The following is a 26021-nucleotide window of genomic DNA, read 5'->3' as shown; positions in this document are numbered from 1 at the left end:
TTCTGGTTCCACATAAGTCATTAGGAGTTAGGATCTGTGTTGGAAAACTTTGAGAAAAGTATACTTGAAACAAAGATACAGCAGGTGTTAACTCAGTGTGATTAATGAGATGATGGTTCCTAATTTAAATATACTTAGTACTTAGCATGATGATGTAATGGTTCTACAATTTGACTATCTCTTGGCTGCTGAAGGAGTTATGTGTGTGATTGTTACTCATATACTCTCCTTCTAGGACTTATGGATCTGTGTAATTCCTCATATTGATTCACATTGTTTGTTACATCACTACTAGCCTGTGTTGTATTACTATGTGCTTGTGTAATACTTCCATGCTGATGGATTTATGTATACCTGTTTCAAGTAAGACCCTTCAGTCCAGAGGAAACCTGCTACCAATATCTGGTTTGACTCCTCATTTCCTTTTGGTGTTTTTGTTTCCCTTTCTGGGAAGTCAGGGAGGGTGTGACCACCTGTGTTCTAAAACAAAAGAAAGCGGGAGATGTAGAGGACCACAGATATTGGGGAACTCTGAGAAAAATATACTTGAAGCAAAGATATTTACAGCAGGCTGTTAACTCAGTGTGATTAATGAGATGATGGTTCTCTAGTTTACATATACTTAGTATGGTAATGTAATGATCTACAATAGATACACACTCAGTGTGCTGTAGTGATGTAATTGTACGAAGATATATAAGGACTGAGAAGACTTGAAATAAGCAGGCTTATTTCTTGCAGCCTGACTGCAGAGACTCAAGTGAGAGTGAGCTCAAGCTCAATCTCAGACTTCAGACTCCAGAGAGATCCTCAAGAAAGCTAGTCTGGACATTACAGAGAGATGACCTACAACCCTGAAAATATGCTTTCCTGAAGGGGATGTGATGGATGACATTGGGTATTGACATTGTATTAGTGTGGTGCAATGAGAGGAAGCCCAGGATCCCAATTTGAATTTGGTTTCTGTCATTTACTACTAAAGTGATCTTGGGGCATCCCTTAGCTCTTCTAAGACTGCTTCTTCATCCATAAAAAGTTGGACTTCTGTCCTCCAAGTTCTTTTTCAGAGCTGGACCTGCGATCTTACAATCTTATTTGTAAGTGTGCTAATAGCAACTTTTATATAAAAACACCCTTTCTTCTCTAATCGGGGAAGGTCTAGGGCCAAGGAGATTACCATGATGGGGCTCAGGCAGGGTATCTGAGGTTGTGAGAGACAGGGAATAGAACACCCAACACAAGAGAGGAGATCTGGTCCTCCCCTCCCAAGCCTACAAGTACGGGAAGATCCAGGATGATGGAGGCGGTTCATAGGATGGAACAAGGGAGGCTCAATTTGTGCTTCAAAAGCCACACCAGCAGCCTCTGTCGGCCCTGGGAATAGGGCGGGTAGCGCAACTTGTTGATGAACTCCAAATGTGGGCTCTGAAGGACGCAACCTCGCCCGTGGGAGAAGGTGTCAAAGGTGAACTTGCCATGATATTTGCCCATCCCGCTGTGACCTGCAACATGGGGCAGGGATCTGGCTGAGCAGGGGATCGGTCAGACCATGGACAGCTACCTTCCCTCAGCTCTCAGGGAGAGAGGTCTGTTCCCTCTGGAGCCAGACCGTATCCCCTGCCCAGAAATATTCTAGAATCATCATAGACTCAATCATTAAAGCCCGGAGAGCCCATTAAAGACAGAATGCAGTGTGTATGAGATGGAAAGAACAGAGAATATCAGATCAGAGAGACTCCTTAGAACTCAGAATATCAGAGATGGAAGGAATCATAGAACATAGAATGTCCATTCTTGAAGGGAACACAGAAAACAAAATCAGAGTTGGGATGGACCTGAGAACCCAGAATGTCAAAGCTTGAAGGGTCTTTAAAACAGAGAAGGGCAGAGCTGAGGAGGGTCCTAGGACATAAAAAGCAGAATGCCAGGAGAAAGAGGGACAGGAAAACATAAAGAATAAAGTGTCAGAGCTGAGGAGGGACCAATGTTTTTCAGGGAGCAGAGGTATGAAAAGGTCACACAGTCAGTGAAGGGAATAGGGATTTGGGTCCACCCTGGGCCATCACCCAAGGCTCCACCTACTCTGCCATCCCTCACTGTGCCCTCCCTCCTCTTCGAAACCTTAAATGGGATTTGAAATTTTCCTCATTCGGGTGTCTTAGTGGAGGGGAATCAGGTGTTCTCTCTAGAAAGCTCTGGCTAAATTCCAAATCCATGATGAGGAAGAAGACAAGGAGGGGAGACCGTAACATTTTAAGGGTCATGCCCACGGACAAGAGGACCGGCTCTCAGGAGAGGAGGGCTTAGTTTCTTCCTTTTGGATGATGAGGGAGGTGGGCAAGAGGGTCTTTAAAGACCCTTCCAGCTCAGACTCCCCTGATCTAAGCCCTTGACACCCTAAGGAAAGGCTGATCTGGGGACAGGGGAGATTTGGGATTTTTTAAAGAATGGGGCAAGGGGAGCTAGGAGGCAGGACCACTAAGGGCGAGGGAAAGCTTGCTTCCTAGAGAACAGGAAAATCACCTTCCTTGCTCCACTTATCTTCCATAAATACCAATTAATCAATCCAAGGGCCCCAGGTCCCTCTTCAGACCCCCAGGGATCTCCGGGGATCCACTTTTCATTCTCATACATTTCCTGCCCCACACTCTGGCCCTACAGGGCCCTGCTCTAGCTGGGACCCCTCTAGATCAAGTGGGGTCCACCATGCTTCGGTGTAGGTGATAACCTAATTAAAGCTCAACTATAGCTGCCCCCCCAGATCCAGGGGGAGGTGAGCCCTCCCCATCCCCAACCTGATCCCTGATCCTAGGAGCAGCCTGAACTATGGCCCCAGACTAAGCCCTGAGCCTAAAGGTAGAGTGGTCCCAGCCCTGGGATAGACTGAGCTCGGGCCGAGTATAGAATTGGGGCCGCGCTTGGGACCCCAGCTTGAGCCTGGAGTCTCAGACAGACTGAATTATCCTTGTCCTGTCCTTCAGGGCCCCGAAGTGATCAGGCCTCGGGCCAGGGCTTATGGCCAGCTGAGCAGCCTGACACATACCGACGCCCCCAAAAGGCATGGATATGATTGTCATAAACGTGAAGCCGTCGTTCCCCGCGAAGGTGCCGCTGCTGGTCTGGTCCAGGACTTTATTCACCACCTGGGAGAGACAGGGAGCAAGCAGGAGAGGCAGGGGGTCGCTGAGCCCCACCCCCACCCCCAAGGCATCCAACGGGATAAAAGGGAGAAGCTGCCGCTGCACGCGCTACACCGGGGCAGGATGGGAGGCCCCCCGGAGGCAAAGGTCTCTCAAACATCCCAAAACTGAGGCCCGGGGACCCAAGGGTGCTGGGGGGGGGGTGGAAGGGGCCGAGCTAACAGTAAAGTTTAAAGTATTGCCCCACCCAGAGTCAGGTGGGCAGCCTGGCCCCACCCCCCAGGCATCCATAATCTCTCTGGTCCCACCCCCCAGGGTTGGCCCTGACCCCACTTTGCCACCCCCCCCCTCCCCACCCCACCCTTACCTTCCAGTCATTGGAGAAGGCGAACAGAGCCAGGGGCTTCTCCCTCTTCCTGATGAAGGCGATCGCCTCCTCCACCCCACTCACGGTCAGGATGGGCAAAATGGGCCCAAAGATCTCTTCCTGCATCACCGGGTCCGTCTCCTTCACATCCACCAGCACCGTGGGGGCTGCCTCGGACCCTCAGGCCGGGGACCCACAGGGATCGGGGGCGGGGGGGGGGGGATTGGAGAGCTCATGCTGCCAGCCATGGAGACCAGGGGCCAGAGGGTCCTGGGGTCCTGGTCACCCGGAGACTCCTCCCGAGCAGTCCAGGGCCCCCAGAGGGGGGAGGGGAGCACTCACCGATGTAGCGTTCCTGCTCGTCCGACTGGCCACCGAAGGCCACACGGCCGCTGCCCAACAGGCCCCGGGCCCTGAGGAAGTGCTTGGGGCTGATGATGCGGGCCAGGTCCGGGGAGCTCTGGGGGTCCTTCCCATAGAACTGGGTCACCGCGTGCTGCAGGGCGGGCAGCAGCTTCTCACGCATCTCCGGGCTGCACAGCACGTAGTCCGGGGCCACGCACGTCTGGCCCGCGTTGAAGAAGCGGAACCAGGCCACGCGGTTGGCCACATTCTGGAGGTCGCAGTTGTCGTCCACATAGCAGGGGTTCTTGCCCCCCAGCTCCAGGGTGATGGGGGTCAGGTGCTGGGAGGCTGCGGCCATGACGATCCACCCACGGCGGGGCTCCCTGGGGACGGACGGGAAGGAAAAGCCCGTCCTTGGCCCCGGGCCCTGTGCCCGCTGTTCTAAGACTGGTGGCCAGGTGGCCCCTCCTTACCCCCACCCCTTCTCTGTCCTTGTAAGGCCCTCCCGGCTTTGACAGCTACGATCCCTTCACCCCCAAAAGTTAGTCTTCAGCCCCGAGTCCTGCTTCCCCTTTCTGGACCTCAGTTTCATTGTCTTTCAAATGGGGTCGCCCTTTCTTCCCCCCTCCCTCTCTTTCTTCCTCCCTCTCTCTCTCTCTTCCCCCCTCCCTCTCTCTCTTTCTTCCCCCCTCCCTCTCTCTCTTTCTTCCCCCCCTCTCTCTTCCCCCCTCCCTCTCTCTCTTTCTTCCCTCTCCCTCTCTCTCTTTCTTCCCCCTCCCTCTCTCTCTTCCCCCCTCCCTCTCTCTCTTCCCCCCTCCCTCTTTCCCTCTCTCCTCTCTCCCTCCCTTCCTCCCCCTTCCCTCCCTCCCTCCCCAGTCAATCAGCTGAGCTAATAGGTGTGAAAATGCTCCCAGAGGTGCCAGGTTCTGCACACCTCATGGTGGTGAGAATGCTTGGGGGAGGGGGGGTGAGCCTGGAGCTGCTGAAGAAAGATCCGGGGAAAAATAACCTTCCCAGAGTCCTGCGGGGCCTCCCCCCACTGTCCTGTTTCTCTATTAAATGAGGGAGGACCAGCTGGCCTCTAAGGTTTGGGACCTGGAACCCGCCCCTCTATTCCCCAACCTGACCTCTCCCCCTCCCATAGTCCCCAAAGTCAGGCAATGACAGGTCTAGGTTCAGGGGCACTGTCCGGGCTCTCTCTCCCCCCCCCCACCCCCTGCCCTTGGACCCAGGAAGAGCAAGGGAGGGGCCGAGGTCCTAGTCTGAGCCCTCTTGGGGCCGGCAGGTGGGGAGGCCAGAGGCCCATTTCCCGGAACGGGCTGCTCACCTGTGAAGAAGATGTAATCAAATTTGTTCTTGAGCAGAAGTGTGGCCTCCCGGGGACCTCCCAGCACCATGGTGAAGCAGTTCTGGAAGCCAGGACAGAGCTGCTGGAGGCCTGGAGGACCCTGGAGGGGGAGTCCAGGATCTCCTCCCTCAGGCCATCGCCCAAAGGCCAGGACATAATCATCCAATCTAGGGCTTAGATTTATCTCTTGAGCAAAGGTTCAAACAGGTCCCACAGGAATTATGTAGGAGAGGCAGAACTGGAACCCAGAACTCTGGACTCCTGCTTGGACTCAACTACCCTAAATGGCTGAGGGAGAACTCATGCATCTGGTGTGTGATGAGGCAGAGGAAAGTCCAGAGTGACTCCTTCCAAGGGAAGAGAAGCCTTGGAGGTGAGGACAGGAGGGGTAGAGTGGATGGGGCCTGGGGGTCTGGCTCAGCTACATGGTCACCATGCACAATATATAGTCAGAGCTGAAGGGACTTCCAGCCCCTCCATTATACAGATGCAAAAGCTGAGGCTAGAGCTTCCTCAGTGCCCAAACACTTGGCTCCCTGCCCCCTCACACCCTCCCATCCAAGGATCATCCCAGAATTGGGGACCATTCAGTCCCCCTCAGCCAGCCAGATCCCCTTCCCTTGGCCACCTCCTCCAAAGCCCAAATGTCCCCTTGAGAAGGAACAGGGAGGGAGTCGGAGCTCCTGACATCTGCCTCCTTTGGAGGCCAGGGAGAGGCCCCGGCGGGAGCTGAGGCTCTCCAGGTCTGGGGGTTCTGTAGAAGGGGAGTCCCGAGCTTGCTGGGAGAATGTGGCCTAAGTCAGGCCCCTCACCTGGTCCAGATAGCGGGGCAGCACCTCAGCCATGACCCGCTCCATGCTCTTGCTGATTTCCAAGGGCTTCAGAACCACATAGTTACCTGCCAAGAGGGAGGGTGAGAGGCGGCTTCTGATCCCGGCTGGCCGGCCCTCCTCTTCAGGGGTGAAGGCCCCACCGCCCTTTTCTCTGCCCCCCTTTTCCCCTGCTCTGCTGGCCCCATCACCCCCAAGCATCTCCCAGACTGCCTGGCCACGAGGAGGAGGGGGGTGAGTGGAGAGCAAAGGGGAAGAACTTCCTGTTTCCAGAGCCCTGCTGGAGGTCCTCCCCATACACTGGGGGACAGAGAGAGAGGGACACAGAGAGAGGGACAGAGACAGAGGGACAGAGAAGGCTGGTGAGGGAAGCCGGGTCTCCCCCCTGGACCTTCTGCATAAGGCTCCCTTCCTGCTGGAGAAAGGAGATGCTTGGGAGTGACCGCTGCTTTGTGGAACGACTGAAGGGAAGAGGGGGAGGAGGGGAAAACGGCTCCTCTGCCTGATTCTGAGTTCCATCTTGCCTCCTGAGAGACTGAGAGTAATTCCCCCTAGAGTAAGATCAAGGGTGCTCTGTATGTGTGCGTGTGTGTATGTGTGTGTGTGTGTGTGTGTGTGTGTGTGTGTGTATTTCTCACTGTGTCTCTTGTCTCTTCCTTTCTCTCTGTCTCTGTTTTTGTCTCTTCTGTTTCTGTTTCTGCCTGTCTCTGTGTATGCCTCTCTAGCTATTTGTCTCTGTTTCTGTCTCTTGTCTGTCTCTGTTTCTGTCTCTTCTGTCTCTTGTCTGTCTCTTCTGTCTCTTGTCTGTCTCTGTTTCTGTCTCTTCTGTCTCTTGTCTGTCTCTTCTGTCTCTTGTCTGTCTCTGTTTCTGTCTCTTCGGTCTCTTGTCTGTCTCTTCTATCTCTTGTCTGCCTGTTTCTCTCTGTCTCTATGTGTGTCTCTCCATCCCTCTCTATCTCTGTGTCTCTCTTTCTGTCTCTGTCTCTGTGCATGTCTCTCCATCCTTCTCTATCTCTCTGTCTCTCCATCACTGTCTCTGTTTCTGTCTCTTGTTTGTCTCTGTTTCTGTCTGTCTCTGTGTGTGTCTCTCCATCCCTCTCCATCTGCTCTGTTTCTGTGTCTCTGTCTGCTGATGTGACACATCTCCCTCAGAAAATTCATTCCCTCTGTATTATCTGATATGCTCCTACTTGTAGACAGACACTCTAGTTAGAGCAGCACCTAGAATATTGGACTGGGAGCTGGGGAGACCTGAATTAAAATGTGATTTTAAACACTAGCAGGGTGACTCTGAATAAGAGACTCTCAGCTGCCTTGGTTTCCTCATCTGTAAAATGGGGATAATAATAGCACCTCTCTCCCAGGGTGGATGTGAGGATCAAACGAGATAACATTTGTAAGCTGTTTTGTGAATCTAAAAGCACTAGATAAATGTAAATTATTCACTCAATTTTAAACTCCTTGAGGGCAGGGACCTCTTTTTGGCCCCCTTTGTTTCCCTGGGGCTTGGTACAGAGCCCGGCATGTAATAAGTGCTTAATAAATTCTTATTGGCTTCCCTGACTTCTGTTTGGACGTATGGGATTCCGGGAATGGTTTTTTTTTTTTTTGGTGAATTGCTTTAGGTGAGAAGGGGTCAAGTTTTTGGACAGGCCTGAGGGGCCCTTTCCTCCTTAAGGGATAAGGAACAGAAAACGATGGAAAGATAAGAGCCGCCATTCTCCCAGTCTCCTCATGGTTGGGGGCGGGACGGGGGCAGAGAGCTCCGATTCTATGCTCTTCTGGGGAGAACAGTGGCCAGGTTTGTGGCGCTCTCCTGCTCCGCTCCGGGCAAGAACCAAAGTCTCCCCGGGACAGGGGCGGGCGCGCTGTGGCGCTGTTCCCCAGAGCCTCCGCCGGGACTACGAGTTCCGAGACACGTCCTCCGCCCAGCCGGGCACCAGCGTGCTGGGGGAACGCAGGGAGCCCCGCCTTTAGAACCCGTGGCCAGCAAGAGATCATTCTATACTTCAACAACAATACTAGATGATGACCAGTTCTGATGGATCAGGCCATCCTCAGCAACGAGATCAACCAAATCATTTCCAATGGAGCAGTAATGAACTGAACCAGCTACGCCCAGAGAAAGAACTCTGGGAGATGACTAAGAACCATTACATTGAATTCCCAATCCCTATATTTATGCACACCTGCATTTTTGATTTCCTTCACAAGCTAATTGTACAATAATTCAGAGTCTGATTCTTTTTGTACAGCAAAATAACGTTTTGGTCATGTGTACTTATTGTGTATCTCAGTTATATTTTAATATATTTAACATCTACTGGTCATCCTGCCATGGGGGAGGGGGTGGGGGGTAAGAGGTGAAAAATTGGAACAAGAGGTTTGGCAATTGTTAATGCTGTAAAGTTACTCATACATATAACCTGTAAATAAAAGGCTATTAAATAAAATAAATAAATAAATAAATATCTTGGCTAAAAAAAAAAAAAAGAACCCGTGGCCAGAGTCTAAGGTTTACAAAGCACTTTCCTTGCACCGGGAGCATCTGGGAATCTGGGGGAAGGATGAGACTTCAGGAGACAACATGGGGTAGGGGTTAGAGCGATGAACCTAGAATCAGGTAGAAATGAGTCAAGTCCTGTCCTGTTCCTCACTGGTCGTGGGACCCTGGGGAAGTAAGCAACTCCTCCTCCAGGAACTCAGTTTCCTCATCTGTAAAATGGAGCTCCATAGGACTCAAATGTGACCATGGATACAAAGTGGTCTTGAAGAGATCCTAGAGTCAGAAGGGCCTGATATTGTCTAGTCCAATCTTTCTAGTTTATAGAGAAGGAAACTGAGGAACAGGCAGAAATGACTCTCAGCTGGAAGTCTCTGAGCACTGTGAATGGGGCCAAGGCCAGAGCTCTACCCAGTGTACCACACTACCTGGTGAAGGCCTGCTGGCCTCTGGGCCCCATGGGGTAGGTAGCACAAGGGTAACGGGAACGATCCCAGCAACAGAGGAAGATACTGAAGGTCAGAGAGGTAAAGGCCAGGTCAGGAAGGCTCAGGAGAGGAAGCTGCCTCAGAGAAGGGGCCTGGAGCCTGGTCTCACCTGCAGCGATGGCCCCCACCAAAGGTACCAGCAAGAGATTCAAAGGGTAATTCCAGGGGGCGATGATGAGGGCCACGCCGTAGGGCTCCTTCCTGATGAAGGCCGAGTCCAGCTGGGTGACCTGGGGATGGGGGAGGAGGGGCTAGAGGGCTCTCCGAGCTCAGGCCAGATGGACGTCCCAGCCCCGAAGGCAGGAAAGCCCCCTGAAGAAATGAGGGAAGGTGGGGCGGGGGTGCCATCCCCTTCCCCCCCCCTGCTGCTCACTTGGGCGGTGGGAGTTTGGGAGGAAGGGAGATGAGAGAGAGGGAAAGACAGATTGAGGGGCCAGGACCCAGTAACTGAGGCAGCATCCTCCTACCTCGAGCAGACAGCACCCTTGGAGCCTACCCAGATGGTCCTAAGGTTTCCACGTAGTGACTTCCAATGATGGGAGGCTCACTCCCCCAACATGTTCTTCTGTGGGCCGTCCTTACTGCAAGGACACTGGCCTCCAGGCCCTCACTTCCAAGGCCCTTCCAGAGTGCTGGGGCCTTTCCTGCCTGATACCTGTCATCTTTCAGTGCTTCCCCATCCGCTTTTCCTCATCTAGTCTTCATTACTATCTAAGGGAGCCAGAGGGAGGGTTCTCATCCTGGTTACTGGGGCAACAACACGTCCCCCCGTGGGGGAGCATCCCTGAGGGCTGGAAGCCAGGGCGGTCTCCCAGCCCAGCCTTTGCTCCCTCTCTGAAGGACCCAAGGGTCCCAGACACAGGGGCCGGTGTCCTCCCGGGCCTTCCCTCCTCCCCTTCCCTTCTCCCCACTCACCAGATTCTTCTCCACTGGCTCATCCTTCACCCACTTGTGGAGATTGTTCAGGGCGAGCTGGATTTCCTCTTCGCATAAGACAATCTCAGAAATCTCAGCTTCAAAACTGGGCTGGGAAAGCGAGGAGCCAGATGGATGCTGGGAGGGCAAGGACTTGGGGGGGACCGCGAGGTCATCTGCTACAATCCCCAAATTCCTTCCGCCCATCATCCCAGAGAGGGCCCAGAGTCGGCCCATCCTTAGTGAGGGTGTGGACTCAAACCCAGCTCCTGCCCCGGTTTCTCCAGTCCATTACTTGCCCAGTTTCCCATTTCAGTTTGGCCTCTTTCCCAGGAGCCCAGCCGTCCCTCTGGCCTCCTGCCCTCCCAGGGGCCCGGCCGTCCCTCTGGCCTCCTGCTTTCCGGGGACCCGGCCATCCCTCTGGTCCCCTCCCCAGAGTCCCCTTCCTCTTTATTCGCCATCACCTCCCTTCCCACCTTGTTTAGATCCCGGGCCAGGGTATCCAGCAGTAAGTTTCGATTTTCCTTCAGGAAGCGGCTCAAGCCCCGTAGCTGACTAATTCGGAATTTTATTGGACGGGTTATCCCAGAGTAGAAGGCGTCCTGGAGGCGCTTCAGGGTGCCCGCGTAGGGATTCATCCTGTGCCAGAGAGTGGCCCGAACTCAGTGAGGGCTCACCACACTTCCACGATGACCCAGCTCCATCCGCCATTGTTGAGCCCTCTTTGGAACCCCCTTTTCCTCCCAGGGAATCTCTGGACATGGCTGCTTACCAATCCCTTCCTACCTGAAGGGACTTCCCCTTAGCGGGGGGATGACCTCTCCTTCCCCCACTACAAGAAGCTTGAGGTTTTCCCCTGTCTTGGGACCTGATCCTTGGAAATCAGCATATTACACCCCACCCCACCCCAGTCTTTTTAAGAGTTTTCCTAAACACTCCAGAGAAACTTTCTACAATCTAAGATCACTGAGATCTCAGAAAGTGATGTGAAGGACTAAATCAACATTTATTAAGCACTTACTGTGTGCCAAGCACTGTGCTAAGTAGCTACTATGTGCATAGAGTAACCACCCAGCAACCTCTTGTAACTGCAATCAGGACTTTAGCCCTGCCTTATTCTGCTGAGCTCTTTAGCTAATACTACTGAGCCGCAGCCTCCCATTGATGAAAATACTACTGAAAAGGCTAGATATGGAAACACTGAAGAATCATGGGAAATTGGCTTTCCAACAGGGAAAATTTCCATGCCTCTTGATAGAAATGAAATAATTATTGAAGTTTCCTATGTGTTAGGTAGCAGGATGGAAAACTTGCTCAGCTTTCAGGATTTATTCCCAGAATGTTCCGATCACAGCTCCCCACTGTGCTGTGGAACCCTATAAACTATGTGTCCATCAATCTTGTCAATATTCTACTACCCACATTTGATTTTTTTTAATTCTCAAAAAGTTATATTTAATTTATTATCATTATAATTAATTTAACACTCAGCTCTCCTCAGCTTGGATGAAGAATTTGCCTCTAGCCAATTACCAGGTCTCATTTTTGGCTCCTCCCTCACAAACACCAGAAATAAAGGACAATGTTTTGGGTCAATGCTGAGAAGCGGCAAATTCTCCCTATATCTCTTCTGTGTCTAAGATCTCAGGCAACTCACAGCACAGCCCAACTGCACAGTATTTTTCCCGGGACACATGTCATGGGCTGTGTGTATGTGTGATTAATGGAACTGAGCATGTGCCCTTGTCCCCTTCACTGGGCCACACTCTCTGTACTGCCAGCCCTGTTACGAGCAAAATGCAGGAAATCACCATAAGGAAGTCACCCAGGAATCTTAGACTTCCATAGATATTCTATTCCATTACTTAGGCCACGAAGAGTTCTCACTGTCTCTTTCCTTGTTTCATCTCATTTCAATTTAGTTAGGTGGTCAATAAGCATTTATTAAGCACCTCCTGTGTGCCCTGGCACTGTACTGGGGATATAAAGAGAGAGACCTTGCCCTCAAGGAGCTTATAATCGAATAGGAGAGAGAATATAACAACAAATATGTACAAACAAGTTATCTTCAGGATAAATAGAAAATAATCAATAGAAGGAAGGCGTTTGAATGAAGAGGAATTGGGAAAGGTTTCAGTAGTCATCTATTGAGCTCCTGCTTTTGTGTACAGAATCCTATGCTGGGTACTGGAGGAGGTATAAAATGAAGGTAAGACATGGGACCTGCCCATGTGGAGGGACATGGGAAGTGCCCTCCACTTCTCTGAAGTGTTTAGGAAAACTCTTAAAAAGACTCCGGGGGGGGGGGGGGGGTGTAATATGCTGATTTCCAAGGATCAGGTCCCAAAATCCTGTGCAGTTGGGCTGTGTTGTGAGTTGCCTGAGGTCTAGTAGGGAGATAAGATGCTATTACAGATGCTAATAAATCCCCAAAGTACAATATCAAGCCTTAGGAAGGAGATCATTAATGATGTGGATAATAAGGATTATAAGGAAAGCTTCCTGGAGGAAGTGATGTTTTGAGTTGGTTCTTAAAGGTGAATATCCAAATAGGAAAGTGATCATGACAAAGAGCCATCATGGCTTCCTCAAGAACAGATCTTGCCAGACCAACTTCAGTTCCTTTTTGGACAGAATTACCAAGCCAGTAGATGAGAGGAAGGCTGTGAAAAGTTTGCTCCAGATTTTAGCAAAGCTTTTTGGTTAAATATCTCCTACTATTCTTGGGGAGAAGATGGTGAGATTTGGATTAGATTAGAACAGAATCAGAGGACTTAAGAACTAGTTGCACGGCTGGACTCAAACACTAATTGTTTGCATTAGTTTTGTTTGTACAAAAACTTCTCAATCTGATATAATCAAAATTTTCTATTTTGTGATCAATAATGATCTCTAGTTCTTCTTTGGTCATAAATTCCTTCCTCTTCCACAGGTCTGAGAGGTCAACTATTCTATGCTCTTCCAATTTATTTATAATCTCATTCTTTATGCCTAGGTCATGAACCCATTTTGACCTTATCTTGATGTTAAGTGTGGGTCAATGTTTAGTTTCTGCCATACTAATTTCCAATTTTCCCAGCAATTTTTGTCAAATAGTGAGCTCTTATTCTAAAAACTGGGGTCTTTGAGTTTGTCAAACACTAGATTATTAATGTAAGGGTTAAAAAGCCTCTAGAAGCAAGGAATCCAGTTCAAGGCATGTGGGAGGACCTGAGGGATGAGAGGTTCCAAGGTGCAGACGAGTCCTACATGGAGGTGGGGCATAGCCCCAGGAGGCGGTGTCTGACCCCAGGTACTACGTCTCCCTCCTTAGTGCTCTCAAAGCCTAGCACACCTCCCTCCTCCTTCTCAGGCCAATCCCATTATGCCAGGTTCCTAGAGGACCTCCCCTTCCCCCAGAAACTCAAGGGAGTATAAATATGTGCTATCTAAGAATAAAGTTCTCTTTTGCTTCACCCCTATCTCCTGGTGGTCTGTCTCTATGGGATCCGGGTTGGTGCCTGAAGACGGATTAAGTGTGGCCTAGATGTGCCGTTGACAAACGGGCATTAAGAGTAGCTCAAAGAGGAGCTACCAGGTTAGAGTAGTTCATAGGGGCGTAACAATTAGTTATTGGCTGTTTTGTCCTTTGAACCTAAGCTATTCCATTGATCAACTAGTCTATTTCTTAGCCAATACCAGATGGTTTTAGTAACCACTGCTTTATAATATAATTTTAGATCTGGTACAGCGAGGCCACCTTGATTTGATTTTTTTTCCATTAATTCCCTTGAAATTCTTGACCTTTTGTTTTCCATATGAACTTTGTTGTTATTTTTTCTAGGTTATTAAAATAGTTTTTGGGGAGTCTGGCATAGCACTAAATAAATATATTAGTTTAGGCAGTATTGTCATCTTTATTATATTTGCTCGCCCTATCCAAGAGCATTTAATATTTTTTCCAGTTGATTAGCTCAGACTTAATTTGTGTGGAAAGTCAAACACTGTTAATGGTTCAATGTCAATGTTGCAGGTGGTCCCAGGAACCTGGGCTTGGCATAGGGTAGCTTCAGCTTTCTGTCAATGACTTAGAGAAAGGGATAAATGATATGAGAGATGACAGAAAATCACAAGGGATAGCTGCAACAATGAATAATTGAGTCAGAATCCAATGGGCTTTTGAATGACTGAACATTGGATTTAGTCTAAGCAAATGAAATTCAATTTATCAGTCAACAAGCATGTATTAATCACTTGCTACATGCTAAGTGTCAGTTTGTATTTTGATTTGATCTGGAGGGTCTTTTTCTTCTTTATAGAATTTCTCAACCACTTCATTTTTCATGATTATCTTTTTGCAAAAATATATATTAACATAGAATGATCAAATGTCCCATAAAATGTCATGTTATAGAGGCATATCATAAAACCCATCAACTCCCTTTTTTTGTCTCTCCAGGGAAGACTTAGGGGCCATCCTTCCACGGAAATGCAGCTTCTTTCTCCAGCAATATATCTACTGATTGATCTTGGACAAGAACCTCACGGTTAGAAGATCAACCACCAAAATGAAGTTTGTTGATAGTCTAAAAAAGGAATGGCTAAGTGGTGCAGTGGATAGAGTGCCAGGGCTAGAGTTCAAATCCAACATCAGATACCTACTAGCTATATGACCCTGTGCAAGTCACTTAGTCATGCTTGATGTACTAGTCTCTGCGCTGAGCACTTAAAAACACATTTCATTGATCTTAACCAGATGTAAACAATCAGTCAATCTCATTCAGAGGTTTTAGCCCAATTGTGGAAGGTACTTGAAACTCCAGTGACATTTCTTAGAAAGAGAATTTGACTAAGCTGGAAAATTTGCTCGAAACCTAGAGAACATCTGCAAATTAACAAGTGAGTTCATAAGAATCATTTCAGAGATTGTATCAAGCATGGAATTCTGATGGAATCCCAAAAGAGGAAATATGTCCCCTCCTCCCCACTCCTTTTGTCAGAGCATGTCCTTGGAAGATTCCAGGGGTCCAGAGGATGCTATTTCATCCTATTTTCCCACTGATGGCCCTAAGGCATCCAGGGATCAGTTAATGTCATTGTCCATTTTGGTAAAGGACAGACTGGATAGAAAGCTATGGCTCCAAAAAAAGCACAGCAAAGAAGCCAAACCATGCCTGAAGGGACCTTCTTGGGCCCTTCACAAATGAGAGAAAAGGACATCTGGCAACTCAGACCTATAAGTACTCCATGAGAATGTCACCTGAGAGCTGATGAGATCTCCAGGCTAGAGAGTATGGACAGGGAAGAGAACCCAGGGCAGAGCTTTGGTGGGGAGGGGCACTCATGGTTGGGGAGCATGACCTGAAGGAAGAAACCTAGTAGACAATTAATTTGACTTAGACTATCAGAGCTGAGGTGGTCCTTAGAACATAAAATTTCATATTGGAAAAGGAATTTAGAATGTAGAACATCAGAGCTGTGAAGGACTTTAAAAAGCATTTCATTTAAGTCTCTCATTTTAGAACTAAGGAAATTGAAACCCTCATAGGGAAGGAGTTTTACCCGACTGTCCAACTGTGGGACCTAGAGATTTTGAGTCGCAAATTAGATGTCCCTCCACCCCCAAGAACATGAAGTCCCTAGTGAACTCCCTCCTCAGGTTCAGAGCAAGACAGCATGTCCTTGCTCTTTCCCTCCTACCAGACTGAGACGAGGCCATAGCAAGATTTCCCTGGTGATGTCAGGATAATCCTCAGCACAGAAGGGACAGGATGTCCTGCAGTTCTTAATGTCTCTCCAGTATTATTAACAACAGATGACATTAACAGATTAGGTCTGTAGCATTCAAAACCACATAAACTTAGTGGCTTGTAGAGGGCTGGAACTATGGAGAAGTACACTTGAAACAAGGTGTTAACTCAGTGGAATTGATGAAATAATGGTTCTCTAGTTCACATATATCTAGTATAATATAATATAAATAATCACTCTAGTTTGATATAATGATAGAATCACTCTAGATTGGCTTATACTCAGTATATTGTAATGATGTAATTGTAATAGGGTATTTAAACTGGGGACAAGGTCAGATTCAGAAAGAACTGGTTGAGACTGTCAGACTGTCAGACTTCTGGAGGAGACTGGTGAGACTATTGACAGAAAGTCAGTCTGAACACTACAGTGGCTCATTCTTTGATAAATCAAAGACCCCAGCTTCAGGGGGAAAATCTTACTACTTCACTAAAGCTACTAAAAAACTGGAAAGCAGTCTGACAGAAATTAAGTTTAGAACAACACTTCCCATCATATACCATGATAAGTTGTGAGTGGGAACATGATTTAGACATAAAAAAGTCATATCATAAACGAATAGGAAGAAAAGGGGGAAAAAATCCTTTCAGAACTATGAGATGGGGGAAAAATGAATGACCAAACAAATGATGGGCAGAGGATAACAGAAAATAAAAGACAAATTGATGACATAAAATTTAAAATTTTTGCACACATAAAATCAATGCAGCTAAGATTTGAAAAGAAAGTTGGAGGAAAGAGTTTTGCAGTAAGTTTCTCTGATAAAGATCTGAGATCAAAGACATAAAAGAAACTGAATAAAAATTATAAGACTCCCGACTCTATCTCAACCTTGCACTCTCAGAATTAGACAAATCAAACCACAAAACAAATAAGAAAGAAATTAAAGAAGTAAATAGAATATTAGAAAAATTAGGTATGTTGGATCTTTGGAGAAAATTGAATGGAGATAGAAAGGAATATACTTTCTTCTCAGCAGTTCATGGAACCTATTCAAAAATTGACCATATATTAGGACATAAAGACCTCAAAATTAAATGCAAGAAAGCAGAAATAGTAAATGCTTTCTTTTCAGATCATGATGCAATAAAAACTACATTCAACAAAAAGTTAGGGGGAAATAGACCAAAAAGTAATTGGAAACTAAACAATCTCATCTTAAAGAATGATTGGGTGAAGCAGCAAATTATAGATACAATTAATAATTTCACTCAAGATAATGACAAGGATGAGACATCATACCAAAATTTGTGGGATGCAGCCAAAGCGGTAATAAGAGGGAATTTTATATCCTTAGAGGCTTACTTGAATAAAACAGAGAAAGAAAAGATTAATGAATTGGGCTTGCAACTAAAAAAACTAAAAAAAGACCAAATTAAAAACCCCCAATCAAATACTAAATTGGAAATTCTAAAATTAAAAGGAGAAATTAAAAATATTGAAAGTAAAAAAACTATTGAACTAATTAATAAAACTAAGAGTTGGTTCTATGAAAAAGCCAATAAAATAGATAAGCCTTTGGTAAATCTGATTAGAAAAAGGAGGGAGGAAAATGAAATTAGTAGTCTTAAAAATGAAAAGGGAGAACTTTCCACCAATGAAGAGGAAATTAGAGAAATAATAAGGAGTTATTTTGCTCAACTTTATGCCAATAAATTTGATAACCTAAGTGAAATGGATGACTACCTCCAAAAATATAGACTTCCCAGACTAACAGAGGAGGAAGTAAATTGCTTGAATAGTCCCATTTCAGAAAAAGAAATAGAACAGGCAATTAAACAACTCCCTAAGAAAAAATCCCCAGGACCAGATGGATTTACATGTGAATTTTACCAAACATTTAAAGAACAATTGGCCCCAATGCTATATAAATTATTTGATAAAATAGGGAATGAAGGAGTCCTACCAAATTCCTTCTATGACACAGACATGGTACTGATACCTAAACCAGGTAGGCTGAAAACAGAGAAAGAAAATTATAGACCAATCTCCCTAATGAATATTGATGCTAAAATCTTAAATAAGATATTAGCAAAAAGACTACAGAAAATCATCTCCAAGATAATACACTATGATCAAGTAGGATTTATACCAGGAATGCAGGGCTGGTTCAATATTAGGAAAACTATCAATATAATTGGCCATGTTAATAACCAAATTAACAAAAACCATATGATCATCTCAATAGATGCAGAAAAAGCATTTGATAAAATCCAACATCCATTCCTATTAAAAACACTTGAGAGTATAGGAATAAATGGACTTTTCCTTAAAATAATCAGCAGCATCTATTTAAAACCATCAGTAAGCATCATATGTAATGGAGACAAACTGCAACCATTCCCAATAAGATCTGGAGTGAAACAAGGTTGCCCACTATCACCGTTACTATTTAATATTGTATTAGAAACGCTAGCTATAGCAATAAGAGCTGAGAAAGAGATTAAAGGAATAAGAATAGGCAATGAGGAAGCCAAATTATCACTCTTTGCCGATGACATGATGGTATACTTAGAGAACCCCAGAGATTCTGCTAAAAAGTTATTAGAAATAATCCACAACTTTAGCAAAGTTGCTGGTTATAAAATAAACCCACATAAGTCATCAGCATTCTTATATATCACTAACAAAATCCAACAGTCAGAGTTACAAAGAGAAATTCCATTTAAAGTAACTACTGATAATATAAAATATTTAGGAATCTATCTGCCAAGGGAAAATCAGAAACTTTATGAGCAAAATTACAGACCACTTTTCACACAAATTAAGTCTGATCTAACCAATTGGAAAAATATTAAATGCTCTTGGATAGGGCGAGCAAATATAATAAAGATGACAATATTACCTAAACTAATCTATTTATTTAGCGCTATACCAATCAGACTCCCAAAAAACTATTTTAATGACCTAGAAAAAATAACAACAAAGTTCATATGGAAAAACAAAAGGTCAAGAATTTCAAGGGAATTAATGAAAAAAAAATCAAATGATGGTGGCTTAGCTGTACCAGATCTAAAATTATATTATAGAGCAGCAGTTACCAAAACTATTTGGTATTGGCTAAGGAATAGATTAGTTGATCAGTGGAATAGATTAGGTTCAAGGGATAAAACAGTCAACAAATATAGCAACCTAGTCTTTGACAAACCCAAAGATCCCAGCTTTTGGGATAAGAACTTACTGTTTGATAAAAATTGCTGGGAAAATTGGAAACTAATATGGCAGAAACTAGGCATTGATCCATACTTAACGCCGTACACCAAGATAAGGTCAAAATGGGTTCATGACCTAGGCATAAAGAATGAAATTATTAATAAATTAGAGGAACATAGGATAGTTTACCTCTCAGACCTGTGGAAGGGGAAGGTCTTTATGACCAAAGCAGAACTAGAGATCATTACTGATCACAAAATAGAAAATTTCGATTATACCAAACTGAAAAGTTTTTGTACAAACAAAACTAATGCAGACAAGATTAGAAGGGAAGCAATAAACTGGGAAAATATTTTTACAGTCAAAGGTTCTGATAAAGGCCTCATTTCCAAAATATATAGAGAATTAACTCTAATTTATAAAAAATCAAGCCATTCTCCAATTGAAAAATGGTCAAAGGATATGAACAGACAATTCTCAGATGAAGAAATTGAAACTATTTCTAGTCATATGAAAAGATGCTCCAAGTCATTATTAATCAGAGAAATGCAAATTAAGACAACTCTAAGATACCACTACACACCTGTCAGATTGGCTAAGATGACAGGAAAAAATAATGATGATTGTTGGAGGGGATGTGGGAAAACTGGGACATTGATTCATTGTTGGTGGAGTTGTGAACGAATCCAACCATTTTGGAGAGTAGTTTGGAACTATGCTCAAAAAGTTATCAAACTGTGCATACCCTTTGATCCAGCAGTGTTACTACTGGGATTATATCCCAAAGAGATTATAAAGAAGGGAAAGGGACCTGTATGTGCACGAATGTTTGTGGCAGCCCTTTTTGTAGTGGCTAAAAACTGGAAACTGAATGGATGTCCATCAGTTGGAGAATGGCTGAATAAATTGTGGTATATGAATATTATGGAATATTACTGTTCTGTAAGAAATGACCAACAGGATGATTTCAGAAAGGCCTGGAGAGACTTACACGAACTGATGCTGGGTGAAATGAGCAGGACCAGGAGATCATTATATACTTCAACAACAATACTATATGATGACCAGTTCTGATGGACCAGGCCATCCTCAGCAACGAGATCAACCAAATCATTTCTAATGGAGCAGTAATGAACTGAACTAGCTATGCCCAGAAAAAGAACTCTGGGAGATGACTAAAAACCATTACATTGAATTCCCAATCCCTATATTTATGCACACCTGCATTTTTGATTTCCTTCACAAGCTAATTGTACAATATTTCAGAGTCTGATTCTTTTTCTACAGCAAAATAACGTTTTGGTCAGGTATACTTATTGTGTATCTAATTTATATTTTAATATATTTAACATCTACTGGTCATCCTGCCATCTAGGGGAGGGGGTGGGGGGGTAAGAGGTGAAAAATTGGAACAAGAGGTTTGGCAATTGTTAATGCTGTAAAGTTACCCATGTATATATCCTGTAAATAAAAGGCTATTAAATTAAAAAAAAAAGAATATGAACAAGCTGTTTTTGAAAAAAGAAATTATGGCTATATGAAAAAAATTCACAGCATTAATAATTTTTAAAATTCAAATTAGTCACTCTTAAATTCAACCTCATTTATATCAGATGTCACTCATGGAAAATGACAACAATGGGAGAGATTATGGGGAAATAGGCATAATAATGCATTGTTGATGGAGCTGTGAATTGTACCAACCATTCTGGAGAATTCCAGAACTATACCCCTATGGTTCTATATCATTTGGATATATTTAGAACTCATAGGATATACTCCTATGAATTGGCTATAGTAGTTCTAGCTCTATGCTCCAAAAAGATTAGGAAAGAGGGAAAAGACCTTCATGTACAAAAATATTAACAGCAGCTCTTTCTGTGGTGGCAAAGAATTGGAAATTGAGACGATGCCCTTGAATTGAGTAATGGCTGAAGAAGTTGTAGTATGTGATTGTGATGAAATACTATAGTGCTATAAGAAAAGGTGCAAAAGGCTTCTGGGGACAGAGCCAAGATGGCAGAATAAGAGAAAGCACTCAGCATTCTCCTCCAAAAGACTTTTAAGTAATCCTTTACATTGAATTCTGGAATAGCTGAGCCAAGAAAAAAATCAAAATGAGACATATTTCCAGCTCAAGACAACATAGGAGACTAAAAAGAGAGATCTATGACATGGCAGGAAGGCTGATCTGGAGCCCATATGGTAGGACTAGGTGGTGGTGACAGAAGCAGCAGCAATATTGGGAACTCTCAGGCCAGAGAAAGTAAAAGGACCTGGCAACTGTTTAGAAAGAGACAGCAGGGTACCCTACACTTTAAGACACAAACTGAGAAAAAGACAATGAAGTCTAAAAAAAGTAAGCAAAGCTTTAAAGGAAAAAAATGAATTGGACATAGGCACAACAAAAATTCCTGGCACTGTTAAAAAATTATTTTCAAAATTCAATAAGAGTGGTAAAGGAAAAAACAGATAAAGAAATGAAATAGAAGGAAAAAATTGTGAAAAGTCAATTAATAGTTTGGAAAGAGGTACACACGCAAAAAAATGGAAGAAAAAAACATCTTAAAAAAACAAAATGGCCAAATGGAATAAGAGGTACAAAAATTCACTGATAATATTTTGTTGCTGTGATTGATGAGTTGCCCAACTCTGTGTTAATAAATTTGGGATTTTCTTGACAAAGATACTGAAGAGGTCTGCAGATCATTTTTACAAATAAACTGAATCAAACAGGATTAAGTGACTTATCTAGGATCACACAACTAGTAATTGAACTCGGGAAGATTCGTCTTCCTGACTCCAGGTGCTGCATTCTATCCACTGCACCACCTAGTTTCTCCTTCATTGATGAAAATAAACCAGGGTCACAAAAGATTTAGTAGCTACCACATTAAGGGAGTGAAGTGCTTACGATATGATATTCCAGAAAGTAAAAGAGCTGGGATTGCGACTAACAATCACCTACTCAGCAAAACTGAGTATAATCCTCCAAAGGTAAAAAAAAAAAAAATGAATATTTAATGAAATTGAGGACTGTTAAGCATTTTTGATGAAAAGATCATAGCTCAAAATTAAGACTTAAGAGAAGCATAAAAAGTTAAAGATGAAAGAGAAATCATAAGGGACTCAATAAAGTAAAATCGTTTATTTTTCAATGTGAGAAGATAGTACATGTATCGTCTAAGAACTTTATCCTTATTAGGGCAGTTAAAAGGATTCTATATAAAGAGAGGGGATGAACTGATAAGTCTGAATGCAGAATAAAGTATGTAACTTTTCACCTTATTTTTTTCATGAGTTTTTTTTTTAGGTCTGTGTTTTCCTTCATAACATATCCAATATAAATGTGTTTTATATAATTGCACATATATAATCTATACCAAGTGGGTCAAATAACAAATCATAGAAACAATCAATAAATTCATTAATTTCAGAATGATGACAATGAGACCATGTTCTAAAATTTGTGGGATAAAACCAAACCAACAACTGAAAAACAAACAAACAAAAATAAAATAAAAAAATAGTCTGCTTTGATCTGTATTTCAATACCACAGATATTTTCTCTGGAAGTGAAAAGCACTTTTTCCATCATAAATTAATGAAACCTTTTTTAAAAATGATAAGTAGTATCTATCTAAAACCATAAGCAAACACTATATGTAACAGGGATAAGCTAGAAGTCTTTCCAGTAAGACCACGAGTGAAGCAAGGATGTTCATTATCACCACTATTATTTAATCTTGTACTAGAAATGCTATCTATAGCCATAAGACAAGAAAAAACAATTGAAGAAATAAAAATAGGCAATGAAGAAACAAAATTATCACTCTGTAGATATGATGGTATACTCAGAGAAACAATTAACTCCAGAAAAGTCGTAAGATACAAAATAAACCTATATAAATTATCAGCATTTCTATCTACTACCAACAAAACCCAACAGATAATGCTTGCTAATGGTTTTAGATAAATATTACTTATCATCTTAAGATAAACTCCATTTATTCCTATGCTCTCTAGTGTTTTTAATAGAAATGTATGATGTATTTTATCAAAGTTTTTCTGCATCTATTGAGACAATCATATGATTTCTGTTGGTTTTGCTGTTGATATGTTTGTTCCATTATGCTGATAGTTTTCCTAATATATTAAACCAAGCCTGCATTACTGGTGTAAATCCTACTAGGTCATAGAATATTGTCCTTATGATAAATTGCTGCAATCTCTTTGCTAGTATATTATTCAAAATCTTTACATCAATAATAATTAGATAAATTAGTCTATAATTTTTTTCTCTGTTTTGGTTCTCTCTGGTTTAGGTATCAGCACCAAATTTATGTCATAAAAGGAGTGTGGTAGGACTCCACCGATTTTTCAAAATAGTTTATATAATATTGGGATTTTTTTTAATGTTTGATAGAATTTGATTGTGAATCCATCTGGTTCTGGGAAATTTTTCTTACGAAGTTCATTAATGATTTGTTCAATGTCTTTTTCTAAGATTGGATTTTTTTAGTATTTTATTTTTCTTCTGTTAATCTTAATAATTTATATTTTTGTAGATATTCATTCATTTCAGTTAGATTTTGTTAAATTTATTATCATATAATTGGACAAAATAGCTCCTAACAATTGTATTAGTTTTCTCTGAATTGCTCATGAGTTTACCCTCTTCATTTCTGATGCTAGTAATTTCATTTTCTTTTTTTTCTTTTTAAAATAAAATAACCAATGGCTTATCTGCTTTATTATTTCCTCTCCATAAAACCAGCTCTTAGTTTTATTTTATTAGTTCATTGATTTTCTTGCTTTCAGTTTTCTTAGTCTGTACTTTGATTTTCAGGATTTCCAGAGTTTAATTGGAGATTTTAATTTGGTTTTTTCTATTTTTTTAAATTGCAATGCCCAACTCACAGATCTGCTTTTTCTCTATTTTATTGATGTAATCAACTAGAGATATAAATTTTCCCCTAAGAATCACTTTGGTTGCATCCCACACATTTTGGGAGGTTGTCTCATTATTGTCATAGTCTTTAACGAAATTATCAATTATTTCTATGATTTGTTCTCTGACGCACTCATTGTTTAGATTAGATTATCTAATTTCAATTTAAATCCCAATTAATTTTAATCTCTCTTTTCATTGTCCATTACTGAATGTAATTTTTATTGCATTATGATCTGAAAAGGACATGTTTATTATATTTGTTGGTGAGATTTTTATTTCCTAATATATAGTCAGTTTTTGTGTAGCTGTCTAGCACTGCTCTGAAAAATGTATATTCTTTTCTATTCCCTTTCCCCCTCTCTCAAATGAGATGAATAATCCCCGCCAGACTTCCAGCCTCCTGGGCAGGGGCAAGGGTGGAAAGCACCTGGGAGTGAGTTTTGTAGAGCCAGGATCTGGACTCAGCACCTCAGCACCTCCTGAACCTGAAGCAGAGCCTGTGGCCTCTGGCTTGCCCCCCTGCGGCCTCTGGCTTGCCACCCTGCCCCAGACAAGGGGTGAGCCTCCTAGCCCAGGCGTACTGCCCTCCCCTGTACCCACTCCCTCTGCCGAGGGCACCTACTGTGGTCCGGGCTCGGGCTTCGGCTGCTGGTCGCAGCTCTTTCCCTTCGTTGCAGACATGTCAGACTCCTCAGCTTAGCCTGCCAAGCCCCGAGAATCAATCTCTCCCCGGGGGAGACTGACTCTTGTAGCTTGGCAAACCCATGCCCGTCCTCCAGATCCTCCCCACAAGCCGGGCCCTGCCCACAGCTCTGCCTCCCAAGCCCAGGCTTTTGAATGAACAAAGAGCTGACTCATGAATACCAAGCAGGACCTCCGGCGGGCACCGCAAGGTTCGGAGACCGGCTCCCCAGGGAAGCTTTAAGAGGGAAGCACTGGGGAAAAGTACAGAAACGTGAGTCTGGTCCTAGGTTCAAATTCTGCCTCAATCAAGTCCTTCTCTCTGTGCCGCAGAGTGTGGCCACCTAATGTTTTATATTTTAAAAAGCTCTTTGATTCAATCCGACAAATATTTATTTTAGCACCTACTGTGTGCCAGGCATGGGAGAGGGGTCCAAAGACAAAAATGAAACAACTCCTGGCTTTTTAAGGAGTTTCCACTGTACTAGAATATATGAAACCTAAGTAAATGCTAGGTAAATTAAGGTAGGAATAAATAGTAAAGCCAGCTTTGGGGGTGGGGGGGGATACAGAAATTAGGACAGGATGGAGGAGGGAGCCCTTGAGCTACGAGGAAAGCTAAGAATTGGAAGAGATGCATCCCAGGCATGGGGCACAGCTTGGGCAAAGACAAGGAGATGATGGATGCAATGGTAAGTTCAAGGAATACTGATAATCCAGCTTGGCTGGAATGGAGAGTGCCCAAAAGAAAGAAGTGTTAAATACATTTGGAAACGCAGCTTGGAGCTGGTCTGCGAGGAGCTTTAAATGACACAGCAGTTGGAACTTTGTTCCAGAGGTAATAGGGCACCCAAAGGTCCTTCAGGGAGAGCAAGGGATGATCAGGACCATGTTTCCATCACTAAATGGTGCTGCAAACTGCTACCGTTATCCCATCCAACAGGAAGGATCAGGTGCTGGGTGATCCCACACTCACATAGCAGCACTGAGTGACATGTTGGGAAAGTGTCCCCTTCTCAGAGAAAGAGATCACCTTCTTTTCCCTTTGTTCCCCTCCTTCTACGTGGTCATGTCAGCTTGTCAGCCTAAGATGTGGCTCGTGTAGGCTGATCCAAGTAAAGTAGCTCTGAGCCCCCACCTTTCCCCCAAATTTAAAATATTTCACTGGCTCCCAGATGTAAGATCTTGCAATAATGGAAGTATCTTTCCAACTAGGTTAGCTCTGAGCCCCCACTTCTATCCTAAATTTGAAATATTTCACTGACTCTCAGTTATGGGAACTTGGCAAAAGGGAAGCACCTTTCCAAAGAAAGTCAAAATGAGCCTCTTTGCGCTTTATTCTTTGCCCTGAATAAAAATGTCTCTCTCTTTCCTCCCTAGGCAACCAAAGCCTTGTTGATCTGTATAAGAGAGCTGATCATTATATGTGTTTTAGGAAATTAATAAATATTCATCAGTTTACTTATATTTACTTATTAGTTTATTTATTACTTTATTCATTTACTTT

General features: G+C 43.8%; 1 protein-coding gene across 2 annotated transcripts; it reads right to left on the bottom strand.

Moving 5' to 3' along the window:
* Positions 1–579: 579 nt before the first annotated feature.
* LOC100933346 (aldehyde dehydrogenase family 3 member B1-like) lies at positions 580–24543 on the bottom strand. Of its 2 annotated transcripts, XM_031942095.1 has the most exons (10): positions 24456–24543; positions 10413–10575; positions 9937–10047; positions 9131–9251; positions 6013–6098; positions 5169–5261; positions 3850–4231; positions 3508–3674; positions 3044–3143; positions 580–1502 (listed from the first exon to the last, which is right to left on the bottom strand). In XM_031942095.1, exons 1-10 carry the CDS (start codon positions 24512–24514, stop codon positions 1309–1311), a joined length of 1476 nt encoding a protein of 491 aa, XP_031797955.1. In that variant the 5' UTR covers positions 24515–24543; the 3' UTR covers positions 580–1308. The 2 variants fall into 2 exon arrangements, with proteins under 2 accessions (XP_031797955.1, XP_031797954.1); XM_031942094.1 differs by lacking the exons at positions 6013–6098; positions 9131–9251; positions 9937–10047; positions 10413–10575; positions 24456–24543 and having other exon boundaries at positions 3850–4235; positions 5180–5254.
* Between the last annotated feature and the right edge of the window lie 1478 nt (positions 24544–26021).

The sequence above is a fragment of the Sarcophilus harrisii genome, chromosome 6 (assembly GCF_902635505.1).
Source record: "Sarcophilus harrisii chromosome 6, mSarHar1.11, whole genome shotgun sequence".
Taxonomy (NCBI): Eukaryota; Metazoa; Chordata; class Mammalia; order Dasyuromorphia; family Dasyuridae; genus Sarcophilus; species Sarcophilus harrisii.
The sequence above is the reverse complement of the archived record's forward strand: the minus strand, read 5'-3'. Positions and strand labels throughout refer to the sequence as shown.

Bases quoted from the DNA above. Each gene is read 5' to 3' on its own strand.
- LOC100933346 (XM_031942095.1), bottom strand. From the start codon at position 24,514: ATGTCTGCAACGAAGGGAAAGAGCTGCGACCAGCAGCCGAAGCCCGAG. The intron at 6,099-9,130 runs GTGAGACCAGGC...CCCTCTTGGCAG, and splicing joins GGTGGGGGCCATCGCTGCAG to GTAACTATGTGGTTCTGAAG. The intron at 5,262-6,012 runs GTGAGGGGCCTG...CCTGGCTTCCAG, and splicing joins TGCCCCGCTATCTGGACCAG to AACTGCTTCACCATGGTGCT.